The 17,852-nt window shown below is 44.1% G+C and overlaps 2 protein-coding genes and 5 non-coding genes across 12 annotated transcripts; all 7 read right to left on the bottom strand.

Moving 5' to 3' along the window:
- Positions 1–22: 22 nt before the first annotated feature.
- Eif4a2 (eukaryotic translation initiation factor 4A2) lies at positions 23–6,427 on the bottom strand. 6 transcript variants are annotated; one of them, XR_007831100.1, is made up of 12 exons: positions 6,308–6,419; positions 5,478–5,526; positions 5,254–5,386; positions 4,856–4,995; positions 3,825–3,993; positions 3,627–3,736; positions 3,254–3,397; positions 2,675–2,812; positions 2,358–2,447; positions 2,041–2,120; positions 1,488–1,600; positions 645–796 (listed from the first exon to the last, which is right to left on the bottom strand). XR_007831100.1 is itself a non-coding variant. In XM_051150773.1 (11 exons), the coding sequence occupies exons 1-11, from the start codon at positions 6,334–6,336 to the stop codon at positions 652–654; spliced, it is 1,224 nt and encodes a 407-aa protein (XP_051006730.1). In that variant the 5' UTR covers positions 6,337–6,427; the 3' UTR covers positions 23–651. The 6 variants fall into 6 exon arrangements, 4 of the variants coding, with proteins under 4 accessions (XP_051006730.1, XP_051006729.1, XP_051006731.1 ...); XR_007831101.1 differs by having other exon boundaries at positions 648–796; positions 1,492–1,600; XM_051150773.1 differs by lacking the exon at positions 1,488–1,600 and having other exon boundaries at positions 23–796; positions 5,478–5,523; positions 6,308–6,427.
- Positions 2,180–2,317, bottom strand: LOC127193543 (small nucleolar RNA SNORA4). Its single transcript, XR_007831177.1, has one exon. It is a non-coding gene; the product is annotated as a small nucleolar RNA SNORA4 (small nucleolar RNA).
- Positions 2,509–2,637, bottom strand: LOC127193534 (small nucleolar RNA SNORA63). Its single transcript, XR_007831169.1, has one exon. It is a non-coding gene; the product is annotated as a small nucleolar RNA SNORA63 (small nucleolar RNA).
- Positions 3,043–3,220, bottom strand: LOC127193502 (small nucleolar RNA SNORA81). Its single transcript, XR_007831144.1, has one exon. It is a non-coding gene; the product is annotated as a small nucleolar RNA SNORA81 (small nucleolar RNA).
- LOC127193535 (small nucleolar RNA SNORA63) lies at positions 3,467–3,591 on the bottom strand. The gene has a single exon (XR_007831170.1). It is a non-coding gene; the product is annotated as a small nucleolar RNA SNORA63 (small nucleolar RNA).
- Positions 5,096–5,163, bottom strand: LOC127193503 (small nucleolar RNA SNORD2). Its single transcript, XR_007831145.1, has one exon. It is a non-coding gene; the product is annotated as a small nucleolar RNA SNORD2 (small nucleolar RNA).
- A 4,734-nt stretch (positions 6,428–11,161) lies between the features above and the next one.
- LOC127193242 (60S ribosomal protein L12-like) lies at positions 11,162–11,990 on the bottom strand. Its single transcript, XM_051150534.1, has 2 exons — positions 11,547–11,990; positions 11,162–11,338 (listed from the first exon to the last, which is right to left on the bottom strand). Exons 1-2 carry the CDS (start codon positions 11,988–11,990, stop codon positions 11,162–11,164), a joined length of 621 nt encoding a protein of 206 aa, XP_051006491.1.
- Positions 11,991–17,852: the final 5,862 nt, after the last annotated feature.

Raw genomic sequence — 17,852 nt, 5'->3', positions numbered from 1 at the left:
GTATAACAAATAAATGACCAAATTTATAAAGTGAATATACAATTTTATTTAACATTCAAACTTCATTAAGACATGTGCAATATGGCAATTTTACTGGGGATTTAACCCTACCTAGGATGATTGCTTGCTGAGGCTTAGCAACAGGGTCCAGTTCACACTTAGCACTAATTAAATACTTTATTGAATAAATACAATACCAACAAAATGCATTCAAATATTTCCTAAAAAAAATCACTTTAAAGGCCTTTCTAATCAGGCAAACACAATAAAGGCAGATATGCTAGTTTAACATAATTGGCTGATTTTATACAGCACTTATATCTTTTAGTCCACAAGTATATTATTAAATGATAGAGAACATCTAATACAACCATTTCTACATAACTAGTAAATGAATTTCTAAGAAAAAAAGATTTTACAGACCCCATCTTTTTATACCCACCCCCAACAGTCTAACTCTAAGAGGATAGGGCCAATGCCTTTCCTCACAAGAGCTCAGGACTAAAGTCGCTTTGCTATCAGAATCTGTATTTGTGATCCGTTATGAGCATTGAGACAAGATTCAAATATTCTCAAAGAAGCACAATGCACGTTGTGATCGCCTATTCAGCAACAGCGAGCACTGCATCCAAAACTATCTCATCCCAGGAATTAGATAAGGTCAGCCACATTCATGGGCATTTCCTCCACTGTAGTATTGTAGAAAGTCTCAATGTCACGAAGAATCCTCTTGTCTTCTTCAGTAACAAAGTTTATAGCCACACCTTTCCTCCCAAATCGACCCCCTCTGCCAATTCTGTGTAAGAAAAAGAAACCACAGTCAGGATGTTGCTTTAGTAATATTTAAAGCTACTGAATATGACGATCCACTTGTTAACCATCAGCTGCTGCTTACTTATCGGGGTAATAGTGCTTCTAAGTGGAGCACTAGCTGCTAAAACCAATATCCAGGTGGGAAAAACATCTTCCTTTGCAGTTAGTGCCAAAAGATTTCAAGGCTTGTCTGGCTGCAAAATGAGATAGGCGCCTTGAGCATTATAATAAAGCAGATGACAGTACTGTGTTTGGGGTGAAATTAAAGCCCATACCAAAGTGGGCCAGCCAGGAGCAGTTGTCAGCCTGGGACAAATGTAAACACCAGGGATAAAAGAAAACAGTTATAAAATCCATTTCGACGCACTTCTGGAACTGTAAAAACAAATGCTGCAAGGTTAACTATTTTCTAAAACTTACTTTTCCAGTGGGAAAACAAGTATTTGGTATGGTAACCCAAACTTATCACTGCTTTTTGCTCAGCTTTTCACACGTTATGCTCAAATTATTCAAACGTGTCACCTCCAAAACAGCTCTCTGCCTTCCTACAAAGTACCAGACAATACAAACCATCTAATCCTCCCTATCAGTAATACTAACATACAGAATTGCCTTGGGCTGGAACAACTTAAAATATCAAATAATCATGACAAAAGAAAATCAAATATAAATACCGACTCGCTCTTTATTCAAACAGTGAGTGCTGTTTCGCTTATGATTCCACGTCCTAAATTACGTCAACGCCGTTTCTGAGTGCCATCTCGTCATCAACTGCCGCTATCGACTCCTGTATTTTTTAAAAAGTCTTTTTTTACATCATATAACAAAGTACAATTCAATTTATTTAGGGATAAAAGCCACTATAACTAAACCAGGGAATCACTCAAAAATGCTACCAGCAACAACAAGAAAATCCCAACTATATAGAATCAATCACCAAGAAAAAAAGCACATGGCCACAAGAAAATCACTAAGAGTAAGGCTCAAACATAAAGACCAAAAAACTAAAGCAACCTAATCTGCATGTATGTACACACCACCTTAGCCACATTACAAGTTTTCCCACTTTGTTCTGACCAGTGTTCCCAAATACATTAGACCTTAGTAAAGTTACTATACTTTTACTGCAAACTATTCCCTCATTTGCTATTACCTTGGATGCAAAACACCGTAGGAAAAAAGTGTTTTAATTCTCCAATGTAAATATTGGAGATGCTTTCTTCTCACCTGTGAATATAGTTTTCACGATTGGTAGGCAGGTCATAGTTTATAACCAAGGACACTTGTTGCACATCAATCCCACGAGCCTGAAATATAAATGTGATTGTTAAATATACTGATTCAAAGAACTGGGCATCCCTCAATCAATGTAGGCCACAGAATAGTAATGAACTATACTAAGTGGTACAGCTCACTGTGGAGTGTGGTCATACTCATTCTGCCAAATAGCCTGAGTTGGTTAAGGTTATTTTAAAACCTTTCCCACAAATTTAGCTTTTGGTTATTTGGGAGAGGGGCTGGGAGAAGCAAGCAAGCAGACTTACCAACAAGTCAGTAGTGATCAGAACACGGCTTGACCCTGATCTGAATTCCCTCATGATAACATCTCTTTCCTTCTGGTCCATGTCACCATGCTGCAAATACAACAACCCTTAACTTAAGAATCTCTATTCAGGCATACAATTAATTCCTATCATGTATGAGACCAAGCGTCCCTGGCTGCTACAGGTGTAGAGCAGACAGGTATAGTTAAGAAACAATTGTTTTGAGCAGGGGGAACGACAACACAGCACTGAACAGCCATCTTGTAGTTAAATCCTGCTTAATGGATATAATTAGCATTACTAAATCCAACTCTTACCAGAGCAGAAACTGTGAAGTCCCTGGCATGCATTTTCTCAGTGAGCCAATCCACCTTGCGCCTTGTATTGAGAAAAATAACTGCTTGTGTGATAGTCAAAGTCTCATACAAGTCACAAAGAGTGTCCAACTTCCACTCCTAAAGTAGATTAAACAAAGTCACATAAAATTTCCATCTTTAAAAAAACGGTCCTAAAGTGGCTCTCACCTTTCTGGTAACTGCAACCCTCTAATACAATTTCCTCATGTTTTGGTGACTCCCTCACCCCAACTATTTTTATTGCTACTTCATGATTTTGCTGTGTAAGAGTCCTATCTGACCTGTCCACAAGAGGTCGGTCATGACCTGCAGGTTTAGAATCACTAAAGATGTATTGCACCCAATCTTATGACAAAGGACACTGGACATTAAGAAAGAGGTCCACCCCAGTCTTCAAGATCCAGTGCAGTTACTCTTCTTCTTGTGTGTACTCTGCTAGCATTATTACAAAAACCAAGATATAATCCTAGTTTCTGCAATTTTAGCACAGTGCTTATACAAGAAGGTGAAAAACTATTATTTAACAAGGAGACTAATTACCTCTCGCTCAACATTTATGTAAAATTGTTTGATTCCTTCAAGGGTCAATTCTTCCTTCTTCACCAGAATTCGAATTGGATCTCTCATGAATTTCTTGGTCACTTCTAACACATCAGTTGGCATTGTGGCAGAAAGCAACACAACCTTTAAAAGAAATGCTCGCTTTTACATTATGTATTTTGTAAACTTTCAGCTAATACTACAGGAACAAAAATGTTTGAAACCAAGCGTCTCTGCCTTACTATGGTAGAGCTAGGCAGAGATAGTAATGTATCAAATGCTTTCAGCAGGGGGAACGACAATAGAACACTTCAGTTATATTGTAACTGTACCTGCTGAAACCACACCCAGATGAGTAGAAATGAACCTTTACCTGAATGCTTGTGTTTAATTTTTGGAAAATCTCATAGATTTGATCCTTAAACCCTCGGCTCAACATTTCATCTGCTTCATCCAAAACAAACATTTTGATCCATTTTGGAGCTGTTAAAACAAAGTCATACCGCATCTCAAAGTTCTTGTAACCGTTTTTGAGAATAATAAAACAGGACCTTTTAAAGGCAATACTTACAAAGGTATCTTCTGTTCAGCATATCAAATACTCTCCCTGGTGTACCAACAACAATATGAGGGGCTTCAGCCTGCAACTTCTGCATTTCATTTCGAACATTTGTTCCTCCAATGCAGGCATGACAAGTTGCTCCCATATAATCTCCAAGAGCCAAAATTACCTTTTGGATCTAAAAGCCAAAAATCTCAAGTTATCACATTGTAAAGGTCAAAGACTAAGCTCTAAGGCATAACTGCACTATCTTGTATGACATAGCTTTTGTGCATGCATAACAAAAAACACATAATTCAAGCTAAAATTCACTCTTAAACTTATTGCTCCCAGGGGCTGGAGAGATGGCTCACCGGTTAAGAGCACCACCTGCTCTTCCAGAGGTCATGAGTTCAATTCCCAGCAACCACATGGTGGCTCACAACCATCTATAATGTAATCTGATACCCTCTTCTGCAGATAAAAGCACTCATATACAATAAATTAAAAAAAAAACTTATTGCTCCCTTCTGTCTTTTCAAACACCAACTAGGAACGAGAGGAAACAACATCTCTATGTTCTTCACTGTGTATGGCACAGAATGAAATTCTCATAAGGGCAAATTTTGGTAGTTTTTCCCCCACAAGGCATTAAGCCTTATGGTCTTACCAGAATAAAGCTTGCAGCTCTATTTCAAGTTACGTCAAAGCCAATATAGTGCTTTGAAAACATAGCATGCAACAGTTGCACCACAAACTACTGAGACAGTCAAATGTTTAACATGTCACTGCAGTTTTCATGTTGCACAACTGCATTCCAAGTTCTAAAATGGATACAGATCTAATCCACCCTTTGGGAAACCTACGGGTTCTCAAAAGCTCTGCAAGCCATACTTACAATACCCATTTTCTGCTTAGCTCTCACCAAAAACTCCCTCCATGCACAATTAAATTGGACCTGTGATAGACTAGGATAACTTATACAGCTTAACTTCTTCACAGTTGTGAAACCTGAAACCTATGCAACACGCAAGCAGTTTTTTGAACTACACTATCAATACCTGTTGAGCCAGTTCTCTGGTGGGGGCCAATACTAGTGCTTGGGTCTCCTTGAACTCAATCTCCAACTGCTGCAGGATGGAAATAGCAAATGTGGCTGTCTTGCCAGTACCTGACTGAGCTTGAGCAATCACATCATATCCTAAAAAAAGTAGGATACATATTTACTGATCCCACATCAAATTGTCACTTCTACTATATACACCATGTATTCCAGTTGGAACATTAAGTTATGCCCAAGTAAGTGATCAGCGAGAGTACTCTCCTCATTTCAGGTCAGTCCCGAAAGATGATTGCCATCATGTCACTTTAAGGAATACAAACAGGTGGTAGTACTTCCCCAAAGGTTACTTTCCCTCAGACATGCAGAAAACTTCTTCTCAATGTCAGTGAGCTTTACCTTTAATACAAGGAATAATAGCTCTCTGCTGAATAGCGGAAGGCTTCTCAAAACCGTAAGCATAGATGCCGCGAAGAAGAGACTCCTTTAAATTCATATCATCAAAGTTATCAACAATTTCATTCCAGTTGCTCTGTCAAAGTTAATAATAAAAACGGTGAGCGAGGCGGGAAAACACCTTCCCAAACCGTTTTAACTTTAAAAGTCTAAACCCATTTTCTTACCTCGATGACACCATCGGGGTCCATTCCCTCTGGGCCGCCATGTTCTCTGCTGGCAAGAACACTGCAGTTAAGACAGCATGCCCTTCTTCCAAGCCACTAGCAGACCCTAAAAGGCTGGCCCTCGCCACCCCGCGCCTCCTTACCCTCCGAGCACGTGTACTCTGCTGAAAGATGCCAAGAAATTGGCACTCCTGCTAAGTACCATTCGCTCTCCCCAATAATTGAGAATTAAACTCCTCGTGTATTAGACTCTTCCCCCACCCCCTTACTTAGTGCCCTAAGACCAGGCCCTCCCGATCGGAAAGCGAAGCTCTCGCGAGTGCTCCGCGCGCCGAGCTCCGCCCCTAACTCTGCGCAAGGCGGCGTGATTGACGCCGAGAGGCCCAGGCAGGACCATGCCAACGGTCCCGTCGCCCCGTTTACAGCCTGGTGCGACCGTCCCCATCTCCCACACCTCGACAGAACCCTAAGAACCCCAGCTCGCGCCACCGGGCGCAAATAAAGCTTCGGTGCCCGGTCACCCCTGCCCTAATCAGACTGCGCCATGGCACTGCTTGCCATGTCCCGCATGGGGAGGGGCAGCGGCCAAGATGTCACAATGTCTCCCCAAGAAAGGGCATCCTTAGCCCTCCGTTCTCTTACCGCTCCAGTATCCCCACCATCTGGAGTTCTACTATCACGGAAGCTTCTCGAAGGACACAAGGGGGCTTGTGTGTGTGCCCTATGGGAGAAGCCCGCATAGCTATACTGGGGCCGCCAAGCCACCCACCCCGACCGCGGGCCCTAGTGACCTTCACTGCGGGTCACGGGCCGCCCAGGGAGCACTGTACCTGTTGTAATCCGCGGAGCTACCAGACATGATCCGAAAACCCACTCAGCGCCCGACTGAAAAGACAGCCGGACGGCGCCGCCCGTTTTTTATAGGCTCGCGGCCGGATCCCGTTTTCCGCGGAGGAATTTTTTTTTCCCTAACCCTGTCGGGACGCCACGAAACTGTGCTCCTAGAGTTTGTTACTGCAGGTGAAATCCTAAGGGAGCCGATGACAAAACCCACATTTCATTATTAGTTGGTGTCACAGCGTCCCCGGAGATCCGCGGATCCCGTGTGGGACTGGGACTCTTTGCCTCCGGCGGAAGAATATTGCAGCAGCGCGTCCGCGCGCCGCGCTCCTCGACCGCCCTGTTCCTACGGGGTTTCCGCGGCCGTGCCGCAGAGGCCGGCGGAGCCGGGGGCGCCCTGGGCGGAAGCCGGGGAGGGGCGCTGTTCGCTGGCGGGCGGCGTCTCCAGGACGCAGCTCCGGGGCTACCTGCACGTCAGTGTGCCTCAGGGCCGGCCCCGCCGCGTGGCGCGCCCGAGCGGAATCGGGTCACGCAGCCCGTTCTGCTGCTGTTTAACGTGACGGGAAAGGACCACCTGGCGTTTCTCCCGGCCATTTAAATATCCATTCAGATCTGGAACGCGTGAATCCCCCTGCCGCGGAAAATGTCGGCCACCCAGCACATCCTAGGAAATCCGGTTTTCGCGGTCACTTTTTTTTTTTTTTAAGACGAGGAGTAAAAACGTGTGGTATCTTTAACTGATGTCCCTGGAGTGGCGATTTGATTTTCTTGTCTTTCTGGTCGTCTTTAGCTCTGGTAATAATTTTAACCTAACAGGTGTGGGAAATGATTGATAGAATCGTTACCGACTTTTACAAAGGACCGGTCATTCTTCATAACACAGAAATGTAAATGGATGCTTCTGGCAGATTCAGCCCTTAGCACTTCAAGGTTTGATTGCCTCTTTTTGTAAAACAAAACAAAAACCAGTATTTTAATCGCTTAATGTTGCTTACTGAAATTAATAGCAATACAGTTCTTATTGCCCGTAATAAACTTGCATGGCTGTTTGAGCCCAGAGATTTCTAGTCAACTCAGGCCCTCCTTGTTTAAAAATGTAAAGATAAGCCGGGCGTGGTGGCGCACGCCTTTAATCCCAGCACTCGGGAGGCAGAGGCAGGCGGATCGCTGTGAGTTCAAAGCCAGCCTGGTCTACAAAGTGAGTCCAGGATGGCCAAGGCTACACAGAGAAACCCTGTCTTGAAAAACCAGAAAAAAAAAAAAAAAAAAAAAATGTAAAGATATTTAATCATTGAATTTTAAAACATAACTCTCATCTCTGATCAAGATAGCATCATGAACACTCAAATTTTTTTCTCATTAATTTAGAACACTAACACCAAAGGATGGCTTACAGAAAATATTTGGCTCTAAGAAACATCCTTTTTTTATGATTACTTTCTGTTTATTGAGCGCGCACTTCCGGTGCCTGTGGAGGTGAGAGGGCAACCCTTGGGAGTTGGTTGGTCTCCTAACACGTGGATCCTACAAATTGATTCTGGGGATGGAACTCAGGTTAGCAGGCCCAATGGCCAGCGCTGATCCATTGTGCCAGCTTCAGATACCTTAATAAGAAAGACAAAACAAACCCCAAAAAACAAAGTTTACTTATTTGAAAGTTATTGTGACAGAAACTGTTACAAAATCAAGATGACAAAACAGAGGCCCGGTGTGGTGGCACAGACCTTTAACACCAGCCCCTGGGAAGAAGAGGCCGGTGGGTCTGGCTGAGTCTTAGAAGCTCCAGACCAGCAAGGGCTATATAATGAGTCCTTGCCTCTAGGAAGGGAGAGAGGGAGGGAGAGAGAGAGAGAAAGTGTGAGGAGTGAGTGTGTGTGTGTGTGTGTGTGTGTGTGAGTGTGAGAGAGAGAGAGAGAGAGAGAGACAAAATGGACTGACCATGTAACTTTACTGTTTCACTGAGGATGAAATAGGACAACACACTTGCCCATTGAATTAGTACTGCCATTAGGTGCCCTGAAGGATTTTTCTAAGTCTCTTAAGAGGAAATATTTAAGGGCTAGCCTTTAGGCTGCAGTTGTGGAAGAAGTTTTGTATTTAAAAAGTATCTTTACCCAGGCACAGTGGTGCAATAATCCCAGCATTCAGGAGGCGGTCAGCCTGGTCTACAAAGTGAGTCCAGGACAGCCAGGGCTACACAGGGAAACCCTGTCTCGAGAAACCAAAATCATCATCATCATCTCAGCACTCCTAGAGGCAGGTGGATCTCTTTCACTGAGTTTTGAAGCCAGCCTAGTCTACATAGTGAGTACCAGGGCAGACACCTACAAAGTGAAAACCAGTCTCAAAAATACCAAAAAATAATGATAGTAATGATAATTTAAAAATAAAAAAAGATAAAATCAAAGTATCTGTCATCCTATACTGTATTTCCAATAAATGTACCTTAAATGGCATCAAGTACCATGGGAGCAAAAATAAAGCATATATATTTAAGGTTTTGGAAATCTGCTGAGTTGTTTCCTCTTTTCAGTTTAAGGGAAGGGACTCAGCGTCTAAAATGAGCCTTCTCAAAGTTAGCTATAAATGCTCTTTAGCAATCTTGGAATTGTTTTGTTTTTGTTTTTCGAGACAGAGTTTCTCTGTGTAGCCTTGGCTGTCCTGGACTCGCTTTGTAGACCAGGCTGGCCTCGAACTCACAGCGATCCATCTGCCTCTACCTCCCGAGTGCTGGGATTAAAGGCGTGCACCACCACGCCCGGCTCAGCTATCTTGGAGGCCACTTATACTACAGATGATTTTAGAAAAACAAAAAAGCTGGGTATTGAGAGCTGGGGAGATGGCTCAGAGGTTAAGAGCACTATCTGTTCTTCCAGAGGTCCTGAGTTCAATCCCCAGCAACCACATGGTGGCTCACAACCATCTATAATGAGATCTGGCCTATAGGCAAACATGCAGGCAGAGCATTGTGTACATAATAAATCTTTAAAAACAAAAACAAAAAAAAACAATGCCGGGCATGGTGGTGCATACTTTTAATCCCAACACTCAAGAGGCAGAGGCAGGTGGATTGCTGTGAGTTCAAGGCCAGGACAGCCAAAGTTATACAGAGAAACCCTGTCTCAAAAAACCAAAAAAAAAAAAAAAAAAGTAAAAACTGGAGTGTGGTGGCACACACTTTTAATTCCAGCCCTTGGGAGGCAGAGGCAGATGGATCTCTGCGAGTTTGAGGATGGACTGGTCTACAGAGTGAGTTCCAGGACAGCCAGGGCTACACAGAGAAACCCTGTCTTGAAAACCCAAAAATAAATAAATAAAAGAGCAAGTTCCAAGCCACCCACTGTTGAACACCAATACACGTAAAATAAAATAATAAAAGTGTTTCAGTGATCAATTGATTCACAAAATTGTATGTAATTTTAAGAGCTACTTGAAATTTTAATAAGCTCACAGCCCAGCTGGGCGTGGTGGCGCACACCTTTAATGCCAGCACTAGGGAGGCAGAGGCAGGCGGATCACTGAGTTCAAGGCCAGCCTGGTCTACAAAGCAAGTCCAAAATAGCCAAGGGTACGCAGTGAAACCTTGTCTCGAAAAACAAAACAAAACCAAAAAATAAACTCACAGCCCACTACCTGCTGCTTTCTTAGTCTGTAATTTATCGGAAAAGAGCCGTTCTGGATAAGAACGGCTACCGCTGCCTACCTCTGTGTATTACTCAGTTGCCGGAGCAAATTAAGAAGACAGATTCCGCTTGTGTGCGGCAATGTTTCCCAAAGCCATTTAGACCATAGCATTTGTTGTCATGTTTTTCACAATAAGTTACATCTAAGCATTTGTGGGTCGACGAGAGGGCTCAGTGGGTACAGGGACTTGCTGCCAAGCCTGATGACCTGAGTTTGATCTCCCTATGCAGCCCTGAACTTGTAGCCATCCTGACTCATCATCCTGAGTGCCAGGATTGTAGGCTTCACCCCCACAACCCATGTATCCTTAAAACAAAGATACTTCATGTGAGCAGTGCATAGGTCAAATGCATTTGAAAGGTTTAAACTGTGAGCCCTCCTTTTTTTTTTTTTTAAGTCTCCCACCCCTCCCCACCAAGACAGGGTTTCTCTGTGTACCTTTTTGACTGTCCTGGACTCACTTTGTAGACCAGGCTAGCCTCAAACTCAGAGATATCTGCCTGCCTCTACCTCCTGGAGTGCTGGGATTACAGGTGTGTGCCACCATATCTGGTGTCCTTTTTTTTTTTTTTTTTTTTAATGAATTAATTTGTAAGGTTTTTATGTACTTGGTGTTTTGCCTGCATGAACACTTGTGTGAGAGTATCAGATCCTAGAATTAACAGACAGTTGTGAGCTGCCATGTGGATACTGGGAATCGATGTGGGTGCTGGGAGTTGAACCTGGGCCCTCTGAAAGAGCAGTCAGTCCTCTTAACTACTGAGCCATCTCTCCAGCCCCCTCCCCCCCCTTAATGGTAAAAAGAACTTGTTACTCATTTGTCCTTCTCCAGTCTTTTTTTTTTTTTTTTTGTTTTTCGAGACAGAGTTTCTCTGTGTAGCCTTGGCTGTCCTGGACTTGCTTAGTAGACCAGGCTGGCCTCGAACTCACAGCGATCCGCCTGCCTCTGCCTCCCAAGTGCTGGGATTAAAGGTGTGCACCACCATGCCCGGCCTTCTCCAGTCTCTTACTGCTCACCCCCAAGACCAAAGTAACCAACCACCTTTTGAATTTTGTTTCTTTCTTTTTCTTCTTTTCTTCTTCTTCTTCTTTTTTTTTTTTTTTTTTTTTTTTTTTTTTCTGTCTGATGGTCTTTTATTGAAATATTTTCTCATTGCTTCTTAACTAGCTGGGCATTCCACTGTACCACTGTTGATGTCATGAGGGTGGCGGCCATCCACATTGCAGCCCCCAGATTGTGCAGTACCCAGGATCTCCTTAATAGTTCCAGAAGCCTCCCTGGCTAAAGACCAGTGCCACATCTGCTTGGCAATGTTGACAGTCTCATCAAAAGTGATGTTTCCAGCCGGGTTGTGGTGGAACACGCCTTTAATCCCAGCACTTGGGAGACAGAGGCTGGAGGATCGATGTAAGTTCGAGGCCAGCCTGGTCTACAAAGCAAGTCCAGGACAGCCAAGACTACACAGAGAGACCCTGTCTCAAAAAAGCAACAAAAAGGAACAACAAACAAAAGCAAACAAACAAACAAACAAAACCCAAAGTGATGTTTCCACTGTGTTTAATGTTCTTCTGCTTCTTTCTGTCTCTTGGTGGCTCCTTGAGGGCTCTGATGATCAGAGCAGAGGCGGAGGGCACCGCCTCAGTCTGGGCCGGTCTGTTCTGGATGGTCTGTTTCACCGTAATTCTCAGACTTTTCCAGTCACTAGTAGCCTTGGCAATGTCATCACCGACCTTTTTTGGAGACAGACCCAAAGGACCGATCTTGGGGGCCAAGGCCGATGTGGTGCCGACCTCGCCTCCGGTGCACCTCAGGTACACGATTTTCATCTCGTTGGGGTCAAACTTGGGTGGCGTGGTGGAGGCGGCTGGTGTCGGATGAACCCGGATTCGGGAAGACCGAAGAAAGTGGCGCCATAGCCTCCTCCGAGCCGAAAGCCGAAAAGCGAATTCTATGTTTTCAACTGCTTTGCCAATATAGTCAAATCGCATACCAGTTCTAAACTTCAGGAAATAATAAGCTTTCGTCACGTAGTTAAAGTTTTAGGTCCTAGGACGGTAGGGTAGATTGATCTGCCAGTAACTTAGTTTTTATGAATGATGGTACAACTGGGGCTAGAAGATGGCTGAGCTGGTAGCCCAAGCATGCTGACCTGCGTTTTGATCATCAGAGCCCACCTGACAAGTATGAGGTATGTTGGGCATAGTGGCGCACTCCTTTAATCCCAGCAATCGGGAGGCAGAGGCAGGTGGATTGCTGTGAGTTCGAGGACAGCCTGGTCTACAAAGCAGTCCAAGACAGCCAGGGCTACACAGAGAAACCCTGTCTCGAAAACAAAAGGCTAGGGGTGGTGGGATGCAGCTGTAATCCCAGCTACGCCCAAAACAGTGCCCCCTCCCCCGCAGCCAGCTACCCTGGAGTACACAGCCAGGCAGAAGCAAGAAGAGACCCCACCCGAACAAAGTATAAGGAGGGGCGCTCTCAAGGACTCCTGAAAGCTGTCTTCTGACCCCCACACTTATGCCCATGTTCACACACACATACTCAAGCACACAACTTAAGTAGATTTTAAAATGTCTTAAATAGATCAAACAATTGCTTTACTTTAAAAAGAATTCATTTATTGTTGTTTTGTGTGGGGCGGGCACATGTTATGCAACAGAAGTCGGAGGAAAACACGCAGGAGCTGGTGCTCTCCTTCCATCATGCGCATCCTGACTACTGAGCTTCGGTCCTCTGGTTTGACTCCAGACATCTTTTTGTTTTGTTTTGTTTTTTGTTGTTGTTGTTGTTTTTTCGAGACAGGTTTCTCTGTGTAGCCTTGGCTGTCCTGGACTCACTTTGTAGACCAGGCTGGCCTCGAACACACAGCGATCTGCCTGCCTCTGCCTCCCGAGTGCTGGGATTAAAGGCGTGCGCCACCACGCCCAGCTGACTCCAGACAGCTTTACCTGCAGGGTCTGCTATACCTTAACCGCCTTCCTAAATGTTGACTAGGATGAAAGCAAAGCCAGGTGTGGCGGCACAGGTCTTTCATCCCAGCACACAGGAGGTAGAGACAAGATCTCTGTGATTTCAAAACCAGCCTGATCTACATAGCCAGCAAGGGTGAAGCCCTAGCTCAAGTAAAAGAGGAAGAAACACCTGGTCTACACAGCCGAGAAAAAGAGTTTGAGATTCACTGGCACAGAAACAACAAACTAAGAAAAAAAATTTTTGACATAGCTAAAGACAGTTGAAGTGTTGTAACCTGCGGTAACTATAGATCCTCCTCTGAGACTCTCTCTAGTTCCCAGCATAACTGTAGCTCCCGTGTTATCCCCTACTGTCCCTTTTAGCATATGAGAAGCCATTTTTTTTTTCTTCCAAATATCCATTTTGATCATAAGGGGAAATTAAGTTCAAGTTCGCAGGCCCTATGTGCCTGAGACTAGGATACAATTCAATAGTTCAATACTTGCTGCTTAGAATAAAACAATAGGTGACAAATGCATGCTCTGCTTGCATTAAAGATAAATGTATATTCTATTAGATTTAAGACTGAAACTAGCCGGGCGTGGTGGCGCACACCTTTAATCCCCGCACTCGGGAGGCAGAGGCAGGCGGATCGCTGTGAGTTCGAGGCCAGCCTGGTCTACAAAGTGAGTCCAGGATGGCCAAGGCTACACAGAGAAACCCTGTCTGGGGAGAAAAAAAAAAAAAAGACTGAAACTGTGTTCCATTCTCCTGGACCTGTGGGGAACTGGAAAGTCCCCTATAACTAACCAATCAACTTATAATGCTTGGTCTAGCTACTTAGACACGATACACTTGTAACAAAATTGATTATGCTTAGCTAGTCAAAATGGTGTAATGCAGCCCCCCTCTTGCTTCCTACACCTGGTTTGCTGGCTGTTACCGGGTTATGGTTTTTTTTCTGTAAAAAGCCTTAGAAACAGACCAGTGCCATAGTCTGGCTCCTGAGCCAAGATTTAGCCCCGCCCGGTCAGTTTTTGTTCAGAGTTTAATAAACTTCCATCCATCCGAGTTTAGTGTTTGAGTGGCCAATGTATGGCTGTTCTTGAACCCATAATGGAAGAAAGCTGGGTGGTGGCAATGACGTTAAACCCAGCACTTGAGAGGCTGAGGCAGGTGACTCTTTAAGTTCAAGGTCAGCCTAGTCTACAGATGCAGTTCCAGAACAGTCTCCAAAAAAAAATAAACAAGTAGCCGGGCGTGGTGGCACATGCCTTTAACTCCAGCACGCTGGAGGCAGAGACAGGCAAATCTTTGTGAGTTTGTTCCAGGACAGTCAGAGCAGTTGCACAGAGAAATAATTGAAAAACTAAAAGTAGTTAATAAGAATTAAAAATGAGATGCAGCTGTGTTGGATCTGTTTCTGGGCGCCAAATGTTGGATCTGTTTCTGGGCGCCAGATGTTGGCTCTGTTTCTTTACAATAAAATTTTATTATACAACCCAACTAGCTTATACAAGAAGGAAAAAGGTTAGGGACCAAAGAGTGAACCTTCCGGTAGCCGTTCCAGAGGACGGGTCCTTAGGTGTCTCTCTGGCCCGCGTGCTGGTCCAGCTGGTCCGCTGCTCTACACACTCTCTCCGCGCTCCCCCGCCCAGCTGACTTTGTTGTTCTCTCTTCCCCAACTCCCTGAGTCACGTGGGAAGGACCATCTCAGTCTCCCGGTGAGGGTCAATTAGAAAGACAATAGTCCAGGTGGGGTTCCCAGGTCGGGTTCCTGAATTCCAGGCCCAGGATGGCTCCACTCAGTCTGTCACAAGGTATTCATGGGGTGCCCCAAGGGTAAAGCCCGCCAAGACTGCTTCCACCTGTGACAAGGCTTATTCTTTCCCACACAGCTGTTTATTTTTACATAAAGAATTAAATCTCGGCTGAGTTTTTGATACTCGGCACACAGCATATCAGAATGTCCACAGTTGATTACTATTTGATTTATAACCATCATTTCTGATGGTTTGTTTTTATAAATATATAGTATAAGATAGCAGAAATGTGTTTAGGGTCATTTCAGAAACTGGTAGAAGTCCTATTGTACTCCTAAGGCAAAATACATTGCCTGAGTGTTAGGAACTTAAGCAGCCATTAAAAAAAAACATTTATTTATTTATTTATACAGTGCTCTGCCTGCATGTACACCTGCAGGTCAGAAGGGGGCATCAGATCTCATTATAGATGATTATGAGCCACCATGTGTTTGCTGGGAATCGAACTCAGCACCTCCCGAAGAGCGGCCAGTGCCCTTAACCTCTGAGTCATCCATTGTATATTTTTGTTGTCGTTTTTTGTTTGTTTTCTTTTCAAGACAGGGTTTCTCTGTATCCTTGGCTGTCTTGGACTCATTTTGTAGACCAGTCTGGCCTTGAATTCACAGAGACTGACCTGCCTCTGCCTCCTGAGTGCTTGGATTAAAGGCGTGTGCCATCCTCCTCCTCCTGTCCTCCCCCCTAGATTGTATTTTTTCATAGAATCTATTTTTGAAATTAGGACTCAATCTGTATCACACAGAAATCAATAATCCAAATGATGTTGATATTAAAGAAAAGAGTAATAAAACTGATGTGATAAAGAGCTAACAGATTTGCTTAAGAGACACTAAGTCAGCCGGGCGTGGTGGCGCATGCCATTAATCCCAGCACTCAGGAGGCAGAGGCAGGTGGGTCGCTGTGAGTTTGAGGCCAGTCTGATCTACAAAGTGAGTCCAGGACAGCCAAGGCTACATAGAGAAACCCTGTCTCAAAAAAACAAAACAAAACAATAAACAAATAATTAAATAGACAAGCTCTCTCTATGAAGAACAGGCCTCAAACTCACTGCAAGCCTGGCCCAGGTAGGAGGGAGGCAGGTGGGAGATACACACAATTTAGTATTGTCAGAATGATTTAAGTACACCAGTCTTTTGTTTTAATAATTGTTACCGGAAGAAGAGTTTTCCTGATAAGAGCGTAGAGGACTTAATGGTAGATGGAGAATTAGTGATGGTTATGACCAGGCTCTGCCCTACTTGAGTTGCCCACTAGAGGTTTGGCTTTGGTTTGGGAACAAGGGCCTAGCTGGTGATAAATCTCCTTTGTCATGGGAATGGAGCTTAAAGGCTGGTCAGTCCTGGTGAATAAACACACCCTAGCATCTAGATTTCCTTTATCTGTAGCAGGGCTAGATAGCACACTGCTTATCTTGGGGTATTACAGAGGCATTTGCCCTTAGCTAAATTCCACTTGTGTGACTTAGTGTCTCTTTTTATTTTATTTTTTTTATTTTTTGGTTTTTCGAGACAGGGTTTCTCTATGTAGCCTTGGCTGTCCTGGACTAGCTTTATAGACCAGGCTGGCCTTGAACTCACAGTGATGCGTCTGTCTCTGCCTTCCAAGTGCTGGGAAAGTTTCCACTTGAAATGTAGTTCTGAGTCAGCCTTCTTCTGAGTTGTGAAGTTTTGAGAAACTGTAAAATTCCAGCCGTGCTTGCCCAGTGGCCTGAAAACCTAAACTTCTGACCCCAGAGGCTTCTCCCAGTTCTCGGAACTGCTGACCTCAAGAGTTCCACCCTAGCCGGGCATGGTGGCGCACACCTTTAATCCCAGCACTCAGGAGGTAGAGGCAGACGGATCGCTGTGAGTTGGAGGCCAGCCTGGTCTACAAAGTGAGTCCAGGATGTCCAAGGCTCCACAGAGAAACCCTGTCTCAAGGGAAAAAAAAAAAAAAGAGAGTTCCACCCTAATTCCCAGAGTAGTTATATGCAAATTTGCAGATATCAGATGTCCTCAGAAGAAGTTCCTCCAGGCCAGATGTCCTAATGTCCATATGGATTCCAGTGATAAGCAACCCCACCTGCTTTGTGGTTTTTGCCTTTAAAAACTAGCCTGTAACAGCTACTCGGGGTCCTTTGCCTCCCGAGTGCTGAGGGACCCTGACACATCAACAATTGGGACTTCTGGTGTGTCAGTAATAAATTTTACCTATACCTCTCAGCTGGTGTGACTTGAGTGGCCTCTCGCGGCGACCCCCTTCCTGAATTGGACCCCCAAGGTCCAACATTTTGGACCAGGGTCCAACAGTTTGACCCAAAAGTGAAAAATGGACATTTTGCATCCTTTATTCCTAGGTCAAATAGACCTGCAGAGTCTTTGCCTGCTTTCTTCCTTTGCACACAATTACTCCATGAAAACTGTAGAATGCATAGGAGAAAACAGATGGGCTGTTTCTTCCAGCAATGTGGAGTCTCAAAAACTCTTCACTTAGTTTATATCTCTCTGGGGCCTTTGTTACCCCTTTCTGTTTATTAGGCATATCTTTTTGTTTGTTTGTTTGTTTGTTTTTGAGACAGGGTTCTTTAATCCAAAACAAAAAACTGTAGTAACCAAAGTAAAATGTACAAATATAAACTTCATTCTAAAGAAAATTAAATTGCTGGGTGGTGGTGGCTCTCATCTTTAATCTCAACACACATACACACACACACACACACACACACACACACGCAGTGAGACAGAGAAAGACAGAGACAAAGAGAGACAGTTAATAAAATGTAAATTTTTCTTAATTTTTCTTTCTTTCTTTCTTTCTTTCTTTTTTTTTTTTGGTCTTGGTTTTTTGAGACAGGGTTTCTCTGTGTAGCCTTGGCTGTCCTGGGCTTGCTTTGTAGAACAGGCTGGCGTCGAACTCACAGCGATCCACATGCCTCTGCCTCCTGAGTGTTGGGATTAAAGGCGTATGTCACCACTGCCAGGCGTGATGGCTTCTTAGTTTGTCCGCTAGTGCCAAAATGTTATTTTAAGCAATGAAAAATCCCAAAGGTTCGATTTTACCAATAAAGACTCAGGGCCATATGCTAGGTTGAAAGCC

The sequence above is a fragment of the Acomys russatus genome, chromosome 8, assembly GCF_903995435.1.
Source record: "Acomys russatus chromosome 8, mAcoRus1.1, whole genome shotgun sequence".
Taxonomy (NCBI): domain Eukaryota; kingdom Metazoa; phylum Chordata; class Mammalia; order Rodentia; family Muridae; genus Acomys; species Acomys russatus.
Note: the sequence above shows the minus strand (reverse complement) of the source record. Positions and strands in the feature narration are given on the sequence as shown.

Bases quoted from the DNA above. Each gene is read 5' to 3' on its own strand.
- Eif4a2 (XM_051150772.1), bottom strand. From the start codon at position 6,336: ATGTCTGGTAGCTCCGCGGATTACAACAG. The intron at 5,527-6,307 runs GTACAGTGCTCC...TGTTCTTGCCAG, and splicing joins AGCTCCGCGGATTACAACAG to CAGAGAACATGGCGGCCCAG. The intron at 3,994-4,855 runs GTATTGATAGTG...TTTGGCTTTTAG, and splicing joins CCAGAGAACTGGCTCAACAG to ATCCAAAAGGTAATTTTGGC.
- LOC127193242 (XM_051150534.1), bottom strand. From the start codon at position 11,990: ATGCGATTTGACTATATTGGCAAAGCAGTTGAAAACATAGAATTCGCT. The intron at 11,339-11,546 runs ATCACTTTGGGT...CCGGCTGGAAAC, and splicing joins ACATTAAACACAGTGGAAAC to ATCACTTTTGATGAGACTGT.